General features: G+C 37.5%; 1 protein-coding gene across 2 annotated transcripts in view; it reads left to right on the forward strand.

Annotated features, from left to right (window-relative positions):
- ECD (ecdysoneless cell cycle regulator) overlaps nt 1-21,981 on the forward strand; it is a 32,383-nt gene that overhangs the window by 4,985 nt on the left and 5,417 nt on the right. For both annotated transcript variants that reach the window (XM_028513132.2, XM_036026802.1), the window contains exons 3-9: nt 2,636-2,753; nt 5,116-5,203; nt 5,320-5,498; nt 6,295-6,487; nt 7,028-7,156; nt 9,344-9,472; nt 10,807-10,892. In XM_028513132.2, the coding sequence (XP_028368933.1) occupies nt 2,636-2,753; nt 5,116-5,203; nt 5,320-5,498; nt 6,295-6,487; nt 7,028-7,156; nt 9,344-9,472; nt 10,807-10,892 (922 nt within the window). The remainder of the gene's footprint in view (nt 1-2,635; nt 2,754-5,115; nt 5,204-5,319; nt 5,499-6,294; nt 6,488-7,027; nt 7,157-9,343; nt 9,473-10,806; nt 10,893-21,981) is intronic.

Genomic DNA, 21,981 nt, shown 5'->3' on the forward strand with positions numbered 1-21,981 from the left:
ACATGCCTGGGTTGCAGGCCATAACCCCCAGCAACCACACATTGATGTTTCTCTCTCTCTCTATCTCCCTCCCTTCCATCTCTAAAAATAAATAAATAAAATCTTAAAAAAAAAAAGAAACAAGACTTCAAAAAAATGAGGAGAGGCTTAGGAACCTCCAGGACATCTTTAAACATTCCACCATCCGAATTATAGGGGTACCAGAAGGAGAAGAGGAAGAGCAACAAGTGGAAAAGTTACTTGAACAAATAATAAAGGAGAACTTCCCCATTCTGGCAAAGGAAATAGACTCCCAGGAAGTCCAGGAAGCTCAGAGAGTCCCAAAGAAGTTGGACCCAAGGAGGAACACACCAATGCACATCATAATTAAGTTACCCAAGATAAAAGAGGAGAGAATCCTAGAAGCAGCAAGGGATAAGGAGACAGTAATCTACAAAGGAGTTCCCATAAGACTGTCAGCTGATTTCTCAAAAGAGACCTTGCAGGCAAGAAGGGGCTGGAAAGAAGCATTTGAAGTCATGAAAGGTTAAGGACCTACATCCAAGATTGCTTTATCCAGCAAAGCTTTAATTTAGAATTGAAGGGCAGATAAAGTGCTTCTCAGATAAGGTCAAATTAAAGGAGTTCATCATCACCAAGCCCTTATTGTATGAAATGTTAAAGGGACTTACCTAAGGAAAAGAAGATAAAAAACAGTATAGTAAAATGACAGCAAAATCATAATTATTAACAACCATACCTAAAATAAAAAGAAAAACTGAGCAAACAACTAGAACAGGAACAGAACCACAAAAATGGAGATCACACGGAGGGTTAGCAACAGGGAAGTGGGAGGAGGAGAGAGGGGGAAAAGGTACAGAGAGTAAGTAGCATAGATGGTAGGTAGAAAATAGACGGGGTAGGTAAGAATAGTATGGGAAATGTAGAAGCTAAAGAACTTACGACACATGGATATGAACTAAAGGGGGGGAATGTGGGTGGGAGGGGGTGTGCAGGGCAGAGGGGAATGAAGGGGGAGAAATGAGACAACTATAATAGCATAATCAATAAAATATATTTTTTTTAAAAAGAAAAGAAATAGATACCCTAATTGGAGCTTCCTCAGTTTAACAAACTTGAGATCTGGGGCGAGGAGAAGAGGAGTTGGTTGGGCTCTTCTTCCCATCTTTTCTTTTTTGCTGTGACAGCTCTTGAAACAGTCCACCATGCACTTGTTTACCTCACTCTGTTAATGTGGTGTATCACATTGATTGACTTTCATTATGTTGAACCATCCTTGCATTTCAGGAATATATCCCACATGGTCCTGGTGTACAGTCCTTTTAGTGTGTTATTTATTTCAGTTTGCTAGTATTTTGTTGAGGATTTCTGCATCGGTATTCATCAGGGATATTCGTCCTAGTTTTCTTGTATTGTCTGTCTGGCTTTAGTTTTAGGGTAATGCTGGCCTCATAAAATCAGGGCATGTTCGCTCCTCTTCAATTTTTTGTAAGAGTTTGAGGATTATTGATGTTAGTTCTTTAAGTGGTTGGTAGAATTCTCCAGTGAAGTCATCTGGTCCTGGACTTTTTTTTCTGTTGGGAAGTTTTGATTACTTATTCAGTATCCTTACAAGTTATAGGTCTGTTTAGATTTTATGTTTCTCTTCCACCCAATCTAATTAAATTGGGTTTACTTAAATTGTGTGTTTCTAGGAATTTACCCATTTTTTCTAGGTTATCCAATTTGTTGCTATATAATCATTCATAGTATCCTCTTATAGTTCTTCTTATATCTGTAGAATAGGTGGTAATATCCCCCCCTTTCATTTCTGATTTTAGTTGTTTTAGTCTAATCTCTTTTATTCTAATTAATCTAACATTTTGTCAATTTTGTTGATCTTTTCAACAAACCCACTCAGTTTATATTGATTTTTTTTCTGTTATTTTTCTGTTCTCTATTTCATTTATCTCTGCTCTAATCTTATTTCCTTCCTCCTGCTAGTTTTGGATTTAGTTTGTTCTTTTTCTTAAGGTGTAAAGTTACGTTATTAATTTGAGATCTTTTATAACTGTAAACTTCCCTTTTAGCACTGCTTTCACTGCATCTCTGAAGTTTTGGTATGTTGTATTTTTGTTTTTATTTGTCTCAAGATATTTCTAATTTCCCTTGTGATTTTTTTCTTTTGGTTGTCGAAGCATCGGTTGTTTAATTTCTACATATAATTGGATCCTTGTTTGAAAACCGCTCTGGCCCAATCTTCACACCTATGTCTGCGGAGCACTCTGTTGCCTGTCATGCCTCTGCGCTCTTGCACCTGCTCTCCTGTCTTTCCGGAATGCCTGCTCCTGGTTGTGCCTTCAAACGAGTATAGCTAAGACATCACTTCCTTTATGTTCACATAGTCCCCAGGGCATACCTCCATTCATCATCCTGTTTTGAGATGGCTCGATTGTCTATCTCCTGCTGTCCCGGCCCTCAGCTCTTCAAGACTGTGTTTCTTGTCTCTTGTTCAGGATTGCAACCCCAGCTCCTAGTAGAGTACCTAGTAGAGTGGCACAGTCCATAAATGTTTCTTTAGTGGAATGACTCTTTGCATTTTTATTTGTGCTGGCAAATTAATTTGATTATATAATTGTTTTTCTCTTGTTTTTAGGAGGTGTTCCTGCTCATCTGTTTGGTGCGACAAAGTTTGGGGATAACATTGAGGATGAATGGTTTATTGTTTATATAGTAAAGCAAATTACAAAGGAGTTTCCACAATTGGTAGCAAGGTACTATATTTATTTTAATAATTCTAAAGGTATTTTATTTCTTGAAAATGATGACATTTTTATCCAGTCAATAATTTGTTTCTGTAGCCTGGTATAAATTGTACAGATTTGAGACATAGATTTTAAAAGTGACTTCTGTTTTCTTTCTTTTCTCTTGTGACTTCCTTTTCTTGAGGAATAATGAAAGTATCAATGGAGCATTCACCTTCCAAAAACTTTCCAACAAAACCCTTTTATTAAACCAGTCAGCCCTGGCTGGCATAGTTCAGTGGATTGAGTGCAGGCTGCAAACCAAAGCATTGCAGGTTCAATTCCCAGTCAGGGCACATTCCTGGGTTGCAGGCCAGGTCCCCAGTGGGGGCCACATGAGAAGCAACCACACATTGAAAAAAAAACGTTCAAAACCAATTTTTAATGGTTTTCTCATTATGAAAGAAAAAAATACCCATGATCAACAAAATTCTCGGAAGTAATCATCAAATTCTTGTGGGTCTTTAAAAAAACTTCCATACACACACACCACATATTTCACGGATATCTTTACTATGTATGTTATATACCATAACTAAAATTTTTGAGAAATTATATGCAGAATAAATTTAAAGAAATGTTAGTGAACAATTGTATGGATAGCAAAGTAAAATCGAACTCAATTTTTTAAATGGGAACTGATAGCTCTTTGTAATGACCAAATTTTGCCAGCAGATGGCGTGTCACCCTTTTACCAGTTGTCTTAGTTTCCTAATCAGGCCCCAAATTCTGATCTTTTTGTACCCACCCAACCTCGTTCCCAGCAAAACAAAAAGAAAAACAACAGCAACTTTGAAAACTTAGTATTATATTGAAATTTAAAGCATACATGAAATTAGAGACAATGAATTCACGCGTAACTATCACGCAGCTTCAAAAATTAACAACTTACAGTTATTCTTATTTATTTATACCCTTCCCCTACCTCCCCACCACATAAGAAGATTATTTTAAAGTAAATCTCCAGTACTATGCCATTTGATTTTTTGATACTTTGGGAGGTAATTCTAGATGGTAAGAACTTTTAAAACACTACAGTTATAACACCTAAAATAATTAGCAATGATTTCTTAATACATGATAGAATTTCAAATGAACAAACACAAAAATACAAGTTTTCTGTCTTTACAACTATAATAAACAGGGGGCAAACAATACTGTTTATGTGCAGATTCTGATATTTATATATTGATGGTTCATACCTGCATACCAGGCCTATAAAAACTCTTTAAATAGTAGACATCTACTGTCTTGTAAGTTTTTTTGAATTAGGAAAAGAAAGTCTTTCTCTATGTCTCTGCATTAATCTTCCTAAGGTAGAGCTGTAACCATTTTACTAATCTATTCTAAAACCTTTCAGTCTTTTTGTCTGTAAAACTAAGCTGATTTTCATTGATTCTGCCAACAGTTAAAGCTCTTCCTAAAATGACGTAACTGTGCTTCTCTAGTCTTGTTCTTTACTGGTTGTCATTTTCCAAATATTCACCTTCAGTTGCCACTTCCATGTTATTTTAAATTGAATTTATTGGGGCAACATTGGTTAATAAAATGATATAGGTCTCGGGTGCACAGTTCCGTAACACATCATCTGTATATTGTTTGTGTGTTCACCACCCCATGTCAGGCCTCCTTCCATCACCATTGCCACCGCCATGGTTTTGCTCATGGTATTCCTTCTGCCAAGAGCATCTCTCCTTTTCTCCTTCCATTTCCACCCATTAAAAGACCTATGCTACCTTTTGTGTGTCAAGAGAAGAAAATAAGAATTTATATTCCTGTTAGCCAGATTATGCATAAGCAAACTCTAGAAAGATAAATAAGAAATAACAATGATGGAGGGGTATGAGTTGGGCAGATAGGGACACAAGTAAGAAGGTTTTTCATTGTGTAACTTCTTATGTTTTAAAGTTTTAGCCATGTGACTCTTTTATGTGTTCACAAATTTAAGTTTTCAAAATAATGCAAATAAGGCAAAGCAAAATTATCTTTCAAGGCCCAAGTTACACCTCCTCTATAAAAACTTATCTTGACTATATGTGATTTTTTTCTTTTAAAACCCTGTAGTACTTTGTATTTTTTAAAGATTTTTGTCTACTGTTATTTATTTGTATACTTATTTTTTCTCCAACTCCCGCATAGTCTTATAGTTTCCTTCAGTGCCTAATGGTATCTTTAACATTTATTTTATTATAGCAGTCTATACATGGTATATACTTAGTTAATAAGATGAATGAAAAAGTATATTAGAATGAGAAAAGTGTAAGAAAAATCTGTTTGATTATTAGCAAATAAGTGCTTTATGAATGCAAAATTGGAACTTTTTTTCCGTTAGGATCGAAGACAATGATGGTGAGTTCTTGTTAATAGAAGCTGCTGACTTTCTCCCTAAATGGTTGGATCCTGATAATAGTGCTAATAGAGTAAGTATTTACAAATTTGGAAGATTTAGGGAGATAAAATCATGTTGCAACATTTTTAATGTGGACTTAGAGTTTATCAGTGCCTAGTATGAAAATTAAAATGTATCATTTTGCAGGTGTTTTTCTACCATGGGGAGCTGTGCATTATTCCTGCACCCAAGAAACCTGGAGCAGCATCCTGGTCATCCACTACACCCCCAACAATCCCACAAGCATTGAACATAATCTCAACACACTCACAAGAAATTCTGGCATCAGAATCTGTACGAGCTGCTGTGAATAGGCGCATCAGAGGGTAAAACAATAACGCTTTCATTGCTAGTCTCAAGGAGCCTTATACTTTAGTGCAGTTCAAGTCTTTCATTGACTGTAGACTTTCTTTCACCTACATTAATGCTAATTTTTGTTCTGTCATTATCCTTCATGAAATTGAGTAACACATTACACATATATTTTAAAATCAGGAAACATGTATCTTTTAATTTTCATTTAAAAGTATTATAATCCAGTCCCAACATTTTAATATTATTTACCTTAAATATTATGGCTAAGTATTATTTATATCCATAAATAAAAATTTTCAGACCTTTAGACATGAAAACTTAAGGGAACACAATGTGCTTGGGTTTTTCAGTAGTTCTGGGCTGTATGTGGGATTCTTATCTATGTAGAACACTTTAGCCTCTGTTCAGCAGAAAAGGCCCAAGTCTCATATTAGTTCAGCCATTCAAATTTGAGTAGCTATTAAATATTTATTACCACTCAGGTCTTAATAATATTAAAAACTTTTTTAGCTTTGTTTCAGTATACTTTGAGCCACTTTTTTAGAAGAATAAACTTTTATTTTATCCTTGTTTCCAACTATGATGGAGTTTTTGTTTTGTTTTTATTGAACCAACTTAACCCCTGTTTGAAATTTGCCATTTCCTCCCACTTCTTCTCTTTCCCCTTCCTCTTTTCTGTAGTTTTTAGTGTACACAGTATTTTTATCTTTACCTCTTTTGTCACTTTTCACAGCTCACTGTTGATGAACCGAGACAAGATATGTATTTACACATCATAAAATAAAAGTAATATGTTACTTGTCACAGATACCCAGAGAAAATTCAAGCCTCCCTTCATCGAGCTCACTGCTTCCTTCCCGCTGGCATCGCAGCAGTGCTAAAGCAGAGGCCGAGGCTGGTAGCTGCAGGGGTCCAGGCATTTTACCTGCGGGACCCCATTGACCTGCGATCCTGTCGTGTGTTCAAGACATTCTTGCCTGAAACACGAATAATGACATCGGTAAGATATCACTCTTGGTCATTTAGTTTGTCTCATTGGAGAGGTGAGTGTTATTTTAATTGTTCACGGAAAAAATTGGAAATACACTGTTTCCTCATTGCAAGTTAATACCCATTTCTTTTACATCCAGTGAGAAAGATTTCAAGAGACCTGACTCCCTATTTTGTATCTCAATGTTTCCTAGCTATTTCTGACCATATTTTCCTATTTGAATAATAATTTTCTTAACATAAAACATGTAATTTCTTTTCGTGAGTTAAGAATTATTTTTTATCTTCTACCCATCAAAATTGCCATATAATGTGACTAATGATAATAATTCCATTAGTGATAACTAAAAAGCAGACAGTAAAGGTAAATTTTATGATATGTGAATTATATCGCAGGCTGTTACTAAAAAATACTGGCAGTGAATAGGTTGAGTCTTTGCATTTCATGTGAATATGAAGCTCAAATGAAGTTATTATTATTAACTATGAAATAATACTCAAATTTTTAATTTCAAGAAAAGATTCATATCTTTTGTGCTTCATTGTCCAGGTCGCCTTTACTAAATGTCTATATGCACAGCTGATGCAGCAAAGGTTTGTGCCAGACCGGCGGAGCGGGTACCAGCTGCCTCCTCCATCTCATCCCCAGTACCGAGCTCATGAGTTAGGCATGAAGTTGGTAAAGTTGAACCAGAACATTTTATTTTCTTCCTATATATATGTGCTCTTAAGAGAATAATGGCACAGCATATACAGTCTAGAAATATACCCAGTTTATATGAAAATGTAGTAAAATGTGACATTTCAAATAAGGAAAAATGGATTATTCCATAAATGATGATAGAACAACTGTGAAGCCATCTGAATATTAAAGTTGATTACCCCATACCTATACCAAAGTAAACTACAGTTGGACCAAATATTTAAATGAGAAAATTGAAACCATAAAATTTGAAGAAAACACAGGAGAACTTTTTATAATCTGAGAAGGAAAGGCCTTCTAACCATGACTTGAAACCAGAAGCTAGAAAAGAAGAGACTGACAAATTTGATTATGTGTAGAAAGGAAAAATCCCATAAGTAAAATCAAAAGAAAGTAAACATGGAGAAAGTATTGCATTTTTAATTTAAATGACAAAACAATTCTCTAACATATAGAGTTCCTACAAGTTAAAATGATTGGAATTACTAATCAATTAATTAAAAATGTTCAGAAACATAAAAAGATAGTCCAGAGAAAAGGAAATACCACTGATTTTTAATCTAAACATATGAAATATGTTGACCCTTGCTCATATAATAAAATAGATGTAATTTAAAGCTATAAAATATTTTCACCATTTGATTGGCAAGTTTCAAAACGTTTGATAACATATATTGAATTGGTAAAAATTTATGAGGAGATAGTATTATCAAAGATCACTGATAGCACTATAAATTGATTTAGTGTCTTAGAACAATTTGTCAGTATCCATCAACGTTTGGAATGCACAAACCTGCCCTGGCTGGTGTGGCTCGGTTGGATGATTGGAGTATCTTCCTGTACACCGGAATGTTGTGGGTTCAATTCCCCATCAACACACATGAGTAAGTTGCAGGTTTTAATCCCCTGCAGGTTCAATCCCCGGTTGGAGAACATACACAAGGCAACCAATTGCTGCTTCTCTCTCCCTCTCCCTCTCCTTCTCCCTCTCCGTCTCTGTCTCTCTCTGTCTCTCCGTCTCAAAATAGCAATGAAAAAATGTCCTTGGGTGAAGATTGATTAAATAAATAAATAAATAAATAAAATGCACAGACCGTTTTGCTCAGCATTTTCACGTCTAGACATTTACCCTCCATGTATTTCATGTGTGCACAAAGGCATACCAGGCTACTCATGACAGCATTGTTTGTAGTAGCAACAGATTGAAAATTGCCCAAATGTCTGTTAGTAGGAAAATAGATAAATTATTATCTATCTGTGAAGTGAGGTGGGTGAATTTATGTGTGTGCATATAAAATTATCTCCAAGGCATGTGACTAAATGAAAAAGCAAGGTTCAGAATAGGGTGTGTGTTGCCATTTAGTGACAAAAGGGGTGGAGTAGGAGGATATACATACCCAGACACACACTATCTGCTTGATGTGGAGATTACTTCTGAAGTGATACGAAAGAAATTGGTAACAGTAGCTTCCTCTAGAGTGATTAGGGAAGCTCTGTGTTTGAATTACCTTGCCACATGCATTTACTATATTTTTTAATGAAAGGACTCTTAAGATGAAGTAGTTTTCTCACTTTATTTCTGAGACCACCATGCTCAATTCATTCATAATTTCTGTCAGACAAGAAGCCTGCAAGTCTTTTTTTTTAATCCTCAACTGAGGATCTGTTCATTGATTTTTTTAGAGTGAGAGGAAGGGAGAGAGAAAAAAACATCGAGGTGGGAGAGAAACCCTGATCAGTTGCCTCCCATGTACACCCCAACCAGGGATCGAACCTGCAAGCTGGGTACGTGCCCCGACCAGGAACAGAGCCCACAACCTCTTTGGTGTGCAGGACAGTGTCCCAACCAACTGAGCTGCCTGACCAGGTCGTGCAAACCTCTGTTAAGCAAATAAGAAATAAATTTAAATTCTAGTTCAATAATCAAGAAAAGAAATCTAGTTGAAGGTAACAAGAATTCTTATTTTGTATTAGTTGTTTTCCCTTTGTAATTTTTAGTAATCTATGGAGATTGGGAAACTTGGAAATAAAGTCAGATTTTTCATAAAATTCCAGTAATGTTACAAATGTCCACATGTCCATGTGTCCAGTTACCTGATTCTTGAGTGTGGCTAAATGGGAAGAAAGGAACCAGATAATAAAACTATTATCTGTCCCATCTAGGCGCATGGATTTGAGATTCTATGCTCCAGATGCAGCCCACATTCTTCTGACTCCAAGAAGTCCCATGTGACTGCCTCACCGCTCTGGGCGGGCTTCCTTGACAGTCTGAAAAAGAATCATTACTTTAAGGTAGGATTTGCAACGCATTTTTAAAATTGTACTACCTAGGGAAAATCAAGCCAGTGATTTACAGTCCATTGATTTACTGCCCTGCGGTTACAGTAGAGACAACGGTATGGTGATTGCCAGAGGGAAGAGGGGATGGGAGGAGGTAGAGGAAGGTAAAGCGGGGATAAATGGTGGTGGACGAAGACTTGACTTGGGGTGATAAACACACAATACAATATACAGATGATGTATTGTAGAGTTGCATAATTGAAACCTGTATAATTCTGTTAACCAATGTCGCCAATAAATTCAGTTGATAAAAATAGTCCTGTGATCCATTTTTAATGTGGGACATAATTATAGGAGCTAGAATTTAAAGGAACCATTCTAGTTCAGTGGTAATGAGGGGGTGTCTATGAACTTTATCCAGTATTAGAATGATTAATAACACTATGTAAAGTGATAAAAATCATTATTTCTATCAGGTGAACAATTGTCACAAATCTGTAAAGCAAGACACCAAATAGCAAAATTAGCAAAGACAGGGATTTAAAAAATTACAAAAGACAACTAGTAAATTTTTCTTAGTTATCTTCACTCTCACAGTAGTGAAGATATGCATATAAACACAATAATAAAGACTTTTTCATGTATGTAAAAAGGATTTGAATGGTATTCATTGTTGTTGAGGGTATAGTGAAATTAATACTCCTATACATTGCTGGTAACATTGTAAATTGATAGAACCTTAACTGCAAAGTAACTTAGTCATGTGTTCCAAGAGCTAAAGAAAGCTTCAGACTTGGAACCTTCACTTTGGAAAATCTATTTTAAGGAAACATTCAAGAAATACAAAAGTTCATAAGAATTTGATGATTATGAAGACTGCATAGCAATATGGAGAAGTGCTTATATTATAGTGTATTTTTTAATGAGTGTAAAATATCAAGTATGAATGCCACTATAAACATGTATCTGAAAAACAAATGATAGTTCAGGTGGGACTATGCTGTGTTTTGGTTCTGTTCGTACTTTGTTTTATCAATTAACTACTGGTTAACCAATTATTTCTTAATAACTAATTAAATAATAGAAAATGGTAGAAAACCTTTCAAACCGGAAAGAGGGCCTTAATGGTGAAAAAGATTAGGAGCTGCCACATCTAGCCCAGTCCACTTCTTTGAAGGAACCGGAGCTCAAACAGGTATATTAATGCCAAAATAGCGACTAGGGCTCAGGCCTCAGGATTCCTGAACAACATATCAGGCACCGTCTCCCTGAAAGTCATTGGTAAGCAGGTCATTTTGATGACATCATGCAAACACTGTTCTCATGGGCCATTATAATTTTTTTAGGGACTGATAGAAGGATCTGTGCAATACCAGGAAAGACTAGAAATGGCAAAGAACTACTTCCAACTCTCAGTAAACCGACCAGAAAGGTGAGTTTATTACTACTTCATCATGGCAGCAGAGGTTAAGGAAATACTTTTAAGGATAGTCACAGAAGTTGGAGTTTACATGTTTAAACAGTTACTGGCAAAGACTATGATTACTGCTGGGGCTGGGGAAGAAGAGGTCCTGTGCAGACGGCCTTCCGCACTGGTCACGATTGTTACCTTCACACGATGGCTCATGTTCATTGAGTACCTAAAGTGCAGGCCACTTTAAACTTGGTTATTTCTTTGTTTTGTTGTTCAGGTTCCTGTTAAAGGTGAGATCATATGGCACATTTACACAATGGAATTCTATGCAGCAGAAAGAAGAAGGAGCTCCTATCCTTTGCAACAGCTTGGATGAAGCTGGAAAGCATTATGCTAAGTGAAACAAGCCAGGCAGTGAAAGACAAACACCATATGATCTCACCTTTAACAGGAACCGAAACAACAAAACAAACAAGCAAAATATAACCAAAGACACTGAAATAGAGGACAGACTGACAGTGACCACAGGGGAGAGAAGAGGGAATTTCAGGGGACAACGGGAAGGGTTTACAGGAACAAATTTAAAGGACACATGGACAAAAACTAGGGGGAAGGTGGTAATGGGAGGGAAGAGGAGAGGGTTGGGTGGGTGGGCTGGATTGGGAGTAAAAGGGAGAAAACTGGACTTGAATAATGATTAAAATAAAATTTAAAAAAAAACAACTCCTTGTTTAATTCCCCCTTTCAGCCCTGTAAAACAAGTACAGTTGTTATTGTTCTCTATTTGCCGCTGAGACCAAGAGAGATTAAGGAATTTGCCAGAGGTTACAGAGCTAATAAGTGACAGACCTAGGATTCAAACTCAGGCAGTCTGGTGCTGAGCTGTGTGCTTAGTAATTCCTGTAGTTCTGGCTGTGTTTCACTGTTCTAGGTGGGTCTAAAACACAGGATGAAGCAGGCATTCAGTTTCCAGATCAAAACCGTTCTAACCTGCCATACATCTCCTGGGGGAGGGAAGGAGTGAATATAAGGTTGGAAGAAAATGGCACCCCTTTAGAATTTAATGAAGTTGAGTTTCAGTTCTGGTAACGGCGGAGTAACATATTGGACTGACTCCCTTCCTATTACAATTATAAACCCTGGACAGAATATAAAGAATAAGTTATTTCAAGACACTGGAGGACAGCAGAAGTTGGAGGGAATAGGACCCCTGAGAGAAGAAAATCACAATTGGTGAGGTCTACATTATGTGACTTGTCTCTAAGGGCACCTCCTTGTCAGGAAAGCACAACTCAAGCAGAAAGTCCTATCGGGCTGAGGAATCACAGGTCAGAATTTGATAGTGGAAAAAATTTAATTTATGTTTGCAAAATTGAATTGAGATACTTAAAGCTATTAATCAACATGAAAGAAATAGCTTTGTGTATGCTATGGAGGCTTCAGGCTGTGTGTGTGTGTGTGTGTGTGTGTGTGTGTGTGTGTTTTGTTTTGGGCTTTTTTTTTAAGGCAAACTGATCTGTGCATTTTGTCAACATTTCAACCACCACATATCACATGTATTTGTGTAGTAGAATGTTCTTTGAAGACTGCGTAAAGCGAAGTTGATGCTGAGAGTGCTAACCCCTGTTGTCTATGAGATGGTGATGAATGACTTTACAGCAGTCATTACTCTTTCATAAGTGGCTAAGGACATCTTTGTTCCATTTCTATCAGTTTTATGGCAATAATTGGCAGCAAGAGGGTGACTTCTTAGCATATCATTTAAGAAAACTTGGGAAATAGAGCCAGGAGAGGAAGGAGGGTGTCTCTCAAAGTTAGAGAATGCTCCCCCAGGTGATTCCTCTCTGCCTCTAGGAGGCCACTCCTCTGCTGAGAACTGTCACCTTGTAGTCTTGGGTTCAAGAGACGTTAAGAAATTAGACTCCTGTCAGAGAATTAGGGCTCCTCACACACAGTAAGATAGATTGGTGGTTGGGTAGTTCTTCCCTTTAGATAAAAGAGTTTGTTGTTATAAAAGTAACATATGCATTCATTATAGCAAATATAAAAAGATATAAGGAAAAAAATTTATACCACAAAGTCATCCACTATTATCATTTTAACCTACTGCCTTCCAGGATTTTTCCCCCATACCCAGCTGAATTTTTTTTAAGATTTTATGTATTTATTTTTAGAGAGGGGAAGAGAGGGAGAGAAACATCAGTGTGTGATTGCCTCTTCCACACCCCCTATTGGGGACCTGGCCAGCAACTCAGGCATGTGTCCCAACTGGGAATTGAACTGGTAATTTTTTGCTTTGCAGTCCAACACTCAATCCAAATGAATATAAGACACCTTGATATTCATTTATTCAATCCACTGAGCTATACCAGCCAGGGCCCCAGTTGATTTTTTAAAAATTTTTATACTGTATAGAAATTGTGTGTCCTGTGCATATTTTTTACTCATTATTAACTTACATTTTCCCATGACATTAATAAGTCTTTATAAACATAACTTTAAGTAGTTGTACATTTCAGCAAATGAATGTACCATAATTTACTCAATATTTTTGCTACTGGCAAAAAATTGCAAATTGCTTAAGTGTTTAAAATTTTAATTATGTTCCAGAAGAGACATTTATTTCCTAAACCAGGATAATTTTTAAACAGTTTAAAACCAAACTGATATCTTCCTCCAGACCTATTATTGAATTTCCAGTTTTTTAAATAGCTGAATTAATACCATACACTACTTCCCACTGTCTTTTTTTTAAATTCTCACCCTGGAATATGTTACTGATTTTAGAGCGAGAGGAAGAGAGAGGGAATCATTGATTGGTTGCTTCCCATACACACCACGATGGGATGTCGAAGCTGCAACCAGTTATTAGCCCTGACCTAGGATCAAACCCGCAACCTTTTGCTGTATGGGACAACACTCCAACCAGCTGAGCCATCCAGCCGGGGCCTCACTGTCTCTTCGTAGTACCACGAGCCTCCCTACCACCCAGGCCTGGCCATCCTTCCATTTGAGTCCAGAGGTCCTGTCAATTATCTTGTGTCCTCCATTTCCCTTTCTTACTGCTGCCCAGCTACTTATTTCTTGAACTGTGGCAATATCTACTTGTTTCTCAACCTCTAGTGACTCTTCTCTTCCAATTCAACTTTTAGAGCCAGGAGAATATGTTTGAAATAAATCTTTAATCGTGTCACTCCCCTCTCCAAAAAGTGTGAGATTGTGATAGTGAAGAATTAGATGCAGTCTGAGTGTCCGTCAATAGCAGGTATATGAATGGCAATGCATTTATATGATGAACTAACCTCCAATCGGTTATTTAGAGTTTAGCTAAATAGACATAAATCTAATTCAAGATTTCACCATCTTGGCACTATTTACATTTTGGGCCAGATAATTCTTTGTTGTGGGTGACTCTCCTGTGCATTGTATGATGTTTAGCAGCATCCCTGGCCTCTGACCAGTAAATACCAGTCAGACTCCCTCCGTCTCCAGTTGTGACAACTGAAAGTGTCTCCACACATTGTCAAATGTCCCCTGGGGGACAAAATTGTCCCCAGTTGAAAAACACATTTATATTCACTTACTCAACAGATACATTTGAGTATCTCCTGTATCATACCCTATTCCAGACACTGGGGATCCAAGTGAACTCAGAGTCTCCCTATTTGTATAGAGCTTATATACTAGTGTAGGAGAAAGACAACCAACCACTGTATGATATTAGATGGTGATAAGCACTTTGAAGAAAAACCTGTGTATGGGAAGAGAGATGGTGGCTGCTATTTTAGCTAAGTTGGTCAAGGAGGCCTTTCTGATGAGAACAGACCTGAATGAAGTGAGGGAGTGAGGCAAATAGAAATTTGTGGGGATAATAATGTTCCAGGTAAAGAGAACAAACAGCAAATACAACATAGAAACACACACACGGTGGCCCAGGATCACACTTGTTAGAGCAGCAGGAGAACAGACTGGAACTGGGAGTGGTGGTCGTCGGGGAGAACATTAGCTTTATCTATGATTTTTTTAAGTACATATACATGTTACTAGTTTAATATTTTATGTTAAATGTGTAAATGTAATCATACATTTAGACTAAAAGTAAATTTAACAATATTATAATTCTGGGTGGTAGAAATATGGACATTTGTTATATTATCCTTTGAATTAGTCTGTATTGTTTAATCTCTTAAAACTAAAATTAAAAATAACAAAAAAGTCATCATTGATCACCCACAGGCTTCTTAGGCACTTTAGGCTCACTGCACTCTCATCTGGGTCCATCTGTTCAGCCTCATCTCCCTGCTGACCCCAGTCCCAGTGCTGCCTGCTCTCTGAACATGTTCCGCACTCCCTGCCTCAGTACAAATGCTCGTTTTCCCTCTTGCCTAGTTTCTCTGCCCTGTTTTACTTGTCAAAATCCTCCCCATTTTTAGCCCTTGCTGGCGTAGCTCAATGGATTGAGCGCGGGCTGCGAACCAAAGTGTCGCAGGTTTGATTCCCAGTCAGGGTACATGCCTGGGTTGCAGGCCATGACCCCCAGCAACTGCAGATTGATGTCTCTCTCTCTCTCTCTCTCTCTCTCTCTCTCTCTCTCTCTCCCTCCCTCTCCCCCCCCTTCCATTCCCTCTCTGAAAAAATAAATAAAATCTTTAAAAAAAATCCTCCCCATTTTTTAAGGCCTAATTCAACTGCTTCCATTCTCTCTCACTTTTTTTTAACCTCTGTGCCTTCATCTCAGTGAGTGTAATTACCATCTCCTACAATGCTCTGTAGCATTTAGTATTCCTGTATGACTTATGGTTTGTAATTTATTATGATTTTTTGTATATTTTTTCTTTCCTAGTAATAGTTATATAATATGGAGTAGGGACAATATTTTTATCACCCATGTGAGTTAGGGAGGTATGCAAATGTTTATCAAATGAATGCAAGTTCATTATATAACTTGATTTGCTCCTTTCTAAATAGTACAGACAAGGTTCCATCAATTTATATAAGTCACATCACCATCATAAAATAACTCACTCAAAAATAATCTCTGTGCATATTTCCTTATCAGTTTGTAGTAGGAAGAGCACAAAATAATACCAGAAGACTTGATTTCAAGCCTTCGCTCTGTCCAACTAAAAGACCTTGCAAAAGTTATGGAACTTCTCTGGGCTCTGGTGGTTTCATCTTTAAAACAGCACAGTAATTGGAGGACTAAATAAGAGAATGCATTTAAGGCACTATGTTAGCATTATATAGCATACATGTTAGATTAGGTTTTGTTCATACTTCTCTCTGGGTTTTCTTTTCCTCAAATATAATATACATATAAATTGAAGGAGTTGTTGTACTAGATCAGCCACTTCATGGTCTTGCACGGGACTGGCTGCAGAGCCAGTGGGGAGGGCAGGCGGGTGGTCTCTGAGCCTCCAGCCTCATTCCAGTCAGAGCAGGTTGTTTCTTTCCACCAGCGTCACTGAGCTGTGCTTGACAAATATAATTCTCAGATGTTTAAAGTGTACATTTGGTGACTTTGGTGACATATAAATACTTTGTGAAAGGATTCCACCATCTGGTTAATGAACACATCCATCACCTCACTTTATTGATTTCTTTTCAGTGAGAAAATTTAAGTTCTGATATCTTATAGCAGGTTTCAGTTACTAATACAGTGTTGTCAACTTTGGTCATAATGCTTTACGTTACATCCTTAGCCTATAGTCATCTCACAGCTGAGAGAGTGCACCCTTCTTCCAGCCACCTCCCATTTCTACCTCACCCCTCAGTCCATCCCCTTTTCTACTTTGTGTTTCTATGAGCTGGACTTTTTTGTTGTTGTTGTTGTTGTTGTTAATTTCCACGTATAACTCACCCTACAGTACTTGTCTTTCTCTGTCTCGTTTATTCCACTTAGCATAATGCCCTCAAAGTCCATCCATGTTGTTGCTAATGGTAGGATTTCTGCCTCTCTCATGGCTGAATGATACTCCATGTGTATGTATAACATATCACATCTTCTTTATCCATTCATCTGTTGATAGACCCTGGGGTTGTTTCCATATCTGGGCTATTGCGAATGATGCAGCAATGAACACAGGAGTGCAGCTGTATCTCTAATATCCTGTTTTCATTTCCTTTGGATAAATACCCAGAAGTGGAGTTGTTGGATCATCTGGCAGCTCGATTTTTAATTTTTGAGGAGCCTCCGTACCGTGTTCTATAGTGGTTGCACCAATTTACATTTCTTCCAGCAACGTGTGAGGCTTCTCTTTTCTCCACATCCTCACTGACACTTGTTGTTTCTTGTCTTTTTGATGATGGCCATTCTAATGAGGTAATGATTTGCATTTCCCTGATGATTAGTGATATTGAGCATCTTTTTAGATACCTGTTCACCATGTGTATGTCTTTGGAAAAATATCTATTTAGTTCCTGTGCCCATTTTAAAAAAATTTTTATTAAATTTCTTCTATGGGTTTCAGGTGTAGAATTCTATAACACATCATCTGTATATTGTATTGTGTGTTCACCACCCCAAGTGAAGTGTCCTTCCATCACCATTTACCCCCACCATATCTTCTATTTCTTTTACCTCCCCTTACCCCTTTCCCTCTGAAACTCACCATACTATTATCTATGTCTATGAGGGGTTTTTTTGTTTAGGGTTTTTTGTTTGTTTGTGTGTTTTTTTGCTTAATCCCTTCAACTTTTTCACCTAGCCCTGCAATCCCCCTCCCCTCTAACAGATGTCAGTGAGTTCTCTATATGCCTATTTCTATTCTGTTTGTCAGTTTACTTTTTAGATTCCACATAAAAGTGAAATCATATGGTACTTGTCTTTCTCTGACTGGCTTATTTCACTTAGCATAGTACTCACCAGGTCCATCCATGCTATAGCAAAAGGTAAGATTTCCTTACTTTTTATGACTGAGTAGTATTCCATTGTGTAAGTGTACCACAGCCTTTTTATCCACTTATCTACTGATGGACACTTGGGCTGCTTCCGTATCTTGGCTATTGTAAATAATGCTGCAGTGAACATAGGAGTGCATATATTCTTTTGAATTAATATTTTTTGGTTTCTTCAGATAAATTCCCAGAAGTGGAATCACTGGGTCATAAGGCAGATCCATTTTTAATTTTTTGAGGCATCTCCATATTGCTTTCCACAGTTGCTGCACCAGTCTGTGTTTCCACCAACAGTGCAGGAGGGTGCTCCTTTCTCCACATCCTCACCAATACTTGTTTGTTAATTTACTAGTGATAGCTATTCTGACAAGTAGGAGGTAATACCTCATTGTGGTTTTAGTTTGAATTTCTCTGATGATTAGCGATACTGAACATCTTTTCATGTGTCTGTTGGCCATCTGTATGTCCTCTTTGGAGAAGTGTCTGTTCAGCTTCCTTGACCATTTTTTGATTGGATTGTTTATTGCGAGTTGAGTTGTATAAGTTCTTTATAAATTTTGGATATTAAGCCTTATGTATATCACTGGCAAATTTGTTCTCACATTTAGTGGGTTGTCTTTTCGTTTTGTTGATGGTTTACTTCGCTGTGCAAAAACTTTCCAGTGTGAAATAGTCCCATTGTTTGTTTTTTTTTCTGTTTCCCTTGCCCGAGGAACTGTATCAAAAATATATTGCTACAAGATATGTCCAAGATTCTTCTAGATTTCTATGCTTTCAAGTTTAACATTTAAGTCTTTAATCCATTTTGATTTTATTTTTGTGTGTAATGTAAGAAGGTGACCTAGTTTCATTTTTTTGCATGTATTTGTCCAATATTCCCAACACCATTTATTGAATAGACTATCTTTTACATTCTTGTCTTTGTCAAATATTAATTGACCAGAAATGACTGGGTTTATTTCTGGGCTCTCTGTTTTGTTCTATTGATGTATGTGTCTATTTTTATGCCAGTACCATGCTGTTTTGTAGTATAGTTTGATATCAGGTAGAGTGATTCCTCTACCTTTGTTCTTCTTTCTAAGATTGCTATGGCTATTTGGGCTCTTTTCTGGTTCCATATAAATGTTTGGAATATTTGTTCTAGTTCTTTGAAATATGCCATTGGTATCTTGATAGGAATTGTGTTGAAATCTATTGACTGCTTTGGGTAGTACAGAATTTCAATGATATTAATTCTTCCTATCCATGAATATCACGTATGCTTCTATTTTTTTGTTGCATCTTTAATTTCTTTCTTCAGTGCTTTATAATTTTCTGAATACAGGTGTTTTACATCAATTGGTTGCTTTTCCCACACCCCCAACTGGGGACCTGGCCCGCAACCCAAGCACGTGCCCTGATTGGGAATTGAACTGGTGGCCTTTTGGTTTGCAGGCCAGCACTCAGTCCAATGAGCCACACAGCCAGGGCCTTAGGTATTTTTTTTTTTGATGCAGTTGTAAATGGTGTTTTTTTTAGTTTTCTGTTCTGATAGTTATTACTGGTGTATAAAAATACAACATATTTCTAGATATTTATGTTGTATCCTGCTATATTACTGAATTCATTTTTTAGTTCTAGTAGTTTTTTGGTAGAATCTTTAGGGTTCTCAATTGGGTATCATATCATCTGCAAATAATAACAATTTTACTTCTTTCTTTCTACCTCTGCCCATTCTCTTCTATTTTATTTGTTTTTTTAAATATATTTTATTGATTATGCTATTACAGTTGTCCTATTTCCCCCGCTTCACTCCCCTCCACCCTGTACACCCCCTCTCACCCACATTCTCCCCCTCTAGTTCATGTCCATGGGTCATACTTATAAGTTCTTTAGCTTCTACATTTCCCATACTACTCTTACCCTCCCCCTGTCTATTTTCTACCTACCATCTGTGCTACTTACTCTCTGTACCTTTTCCCCCTCTCTCCTCCTCCCACTCCCCTCTTGATAACCCTCCATGTGATCTCCATTTCTGTGGCTCTGTTCCTGTTCTAGTTGTTTTCTCCGTTTGTTTTTGTTTTAGGTTTAGGTGTGGTTGTTAATAATTGTGAGTTTGCTGTCATTTTACTATACCTGTTTTTTATCTTCTTTTTCTTAGGTAAGTCCCTTTAGCATTTTATAATATAAGGGCTAAATAACTCCTTTAACTTGACCTTATCTGAGAAGCTCTTTATCTGCCCTTCCATCCTAAATGAAAGCTTTGCTGTATAAAGCAATGTTGGATGTAAGTCCTTGCCTTTCATGACTTCAAATGCTTCTTTCCAGCCCCTTCTTGCCTGTAAGGTCTCTTTTGAAAAACCAGCTGACAGTCTTATGGGAACTCCTTTGTAGGTAACTCTCTCCTTTACTCTTGATGTTTTTAAGAGTCTCTCCTCCTCTTTTATCTTGGGTAACTTAATTATGATGTGCCTTGGTGTGTTCCTCCTTGGGTCCAACTTCTTTGGGACTCTTTGAGCTTCCTGGACTTCCTGGGAGTCTATTTCCTTTGCCAGAATGGGGAAGTTCTCCTTTATTATTTGTTCAAGTAACTTTTCCACTTGTTGCTCTTCCTCTTCTCCTTCTGGTAGCCCTATAATTCAGATGGTGGAATGTTTAAAGATGTCCTGGAGGTTCCTAAGCCTCTCCTCATTTTTTTGAATTCTTGTTTCCTCATCCTTTTCTGACTGGATGTTTCTTTCTTCCTTCTGGTCTACTCCATTAATTTGAGTCCCAGTTTCCTTCCCATCACTATTGATTCCCTGTACATTTTCCTTTATTTCATTTATTGTAGCCTTCATTTTTTCATCTGATTTGTGACAAAATTCAACCAATTCTGTGAGCATCCCGATCACCAGTGTTTTGAACTGTACATCTGATAGTTTGGCTATCTCTTCATCGCTTAGTTGTAATTTTTCTGGAGCTTTGGTCCATTCTTTCATTTGGGCCTTTTTTTTTTGTCTTGTCGCACCTGTTCTGTATGAGGGGCAGAACTTTAGGTGTTTACCAGGGTGGGGCAACCCAGTTGCTGGGTTGTGATGCTGTATGTGAGGCAGAGGTCCTAGAGGGAATAATAGCACTTGCTCTGCTTTCTGCTGGATTTCAGTCACTTCCGCCACTTTTTCCAAGCAAACTGGGCCCTTCTGGTGCTGATTCCCCTGTGGGTGTGTTTGTGTACATTCTAGGACCATGTGGGTCTCTCCAACAAACTCTACTGTGAGGCTGGGAGTCTCTCCCGGCACCTCAACCCCCACAGGTATTTTCAGTCGATGTTTTGAGGCTTTATTTCCTGGTGCTGGGACCCTGGGTTGTGTGGTCTGTCTCGTTCCCCATTTTCACCTGGTTTATCTGCGTGTGAATGTGGGACCACATGGTCTGCCAGCCACCTTGTACACCTCGCCCCTCCACAATCCTGGGTTCTCCCACTGCTGCCTTGTGTGCCCGGGGTCTGCCAGCCACCCCTTTACCAGGACCCCTCTTGGCCAGGCTGCTCAACTCTGCCCCTCCTACTGGTCTGGATGAATGTGTCTACTTTAACTCCCTGGTTGCCAGACTTCCATACAGTTCAATTTTGTCTCAGTTCTGGTTGTTTTTTGTTTCTAAATTGTTGTCCTTCTTTTGGTTGTGTGAGGAGGCACAGTGTATCTACCTATGCCTCCATCTTGCCCAGAAGTCCCATTCTTTAATTACCATATTTTTTGGACCATAGACACACCTAGGTTTCAGAGGAGGAAAATAGGAAAAAAATTTTTGAAGCAAAAAATGTGATAAAATATTTAATAACATAAATAACATAATATTTTACCAATGTAAATGTAACCAGAACTCAACAGCAGTATTAACAACCATTATTCCCAAATTTGGGGGTGGGAGTGCATCTTATAGTCTGAAAAATACAGTAGACTGTTTCCTTGTTTTTTGGGGGACTTTGTGTTTTTTTGTTTATTTAGTTAGTTGGGTTTTTTTTGTTTGTTTTGAGTTGCATGAGTTCTATAAATATTTTGGATGCTAAGCCCTTATCAGATATATGGTTGCATAAATTTTCTCCTGTTTAGTAGGTTGCTGTTGATTTTGTTCATGATTTTCTGCTATATGAAGCAGTTGTTCTTTGAGCCCTTTTATAGAGCTCCTGGTAAATTTTATTTGTGAAAAGGTATTCATATCCTAAAATAAGTATTTTACAATCAAATCA

This window comes from Phyllostomus discolor, chromosome 5 (genome assembly GCF_004126475.2).
Source record: "Phyllostomus discolor isolate MPI-MPIP mPhyDis1 chromosome 5, mPhyDis1.pri.v3, whole genome shotgun sequence".
Lineage (NCBI taxonomy): Eukaryota > Metazoa > Chordata > Mammalia > Chiroptera > Phyllostomidae > Phyllostomus > Phyllostomus discolor.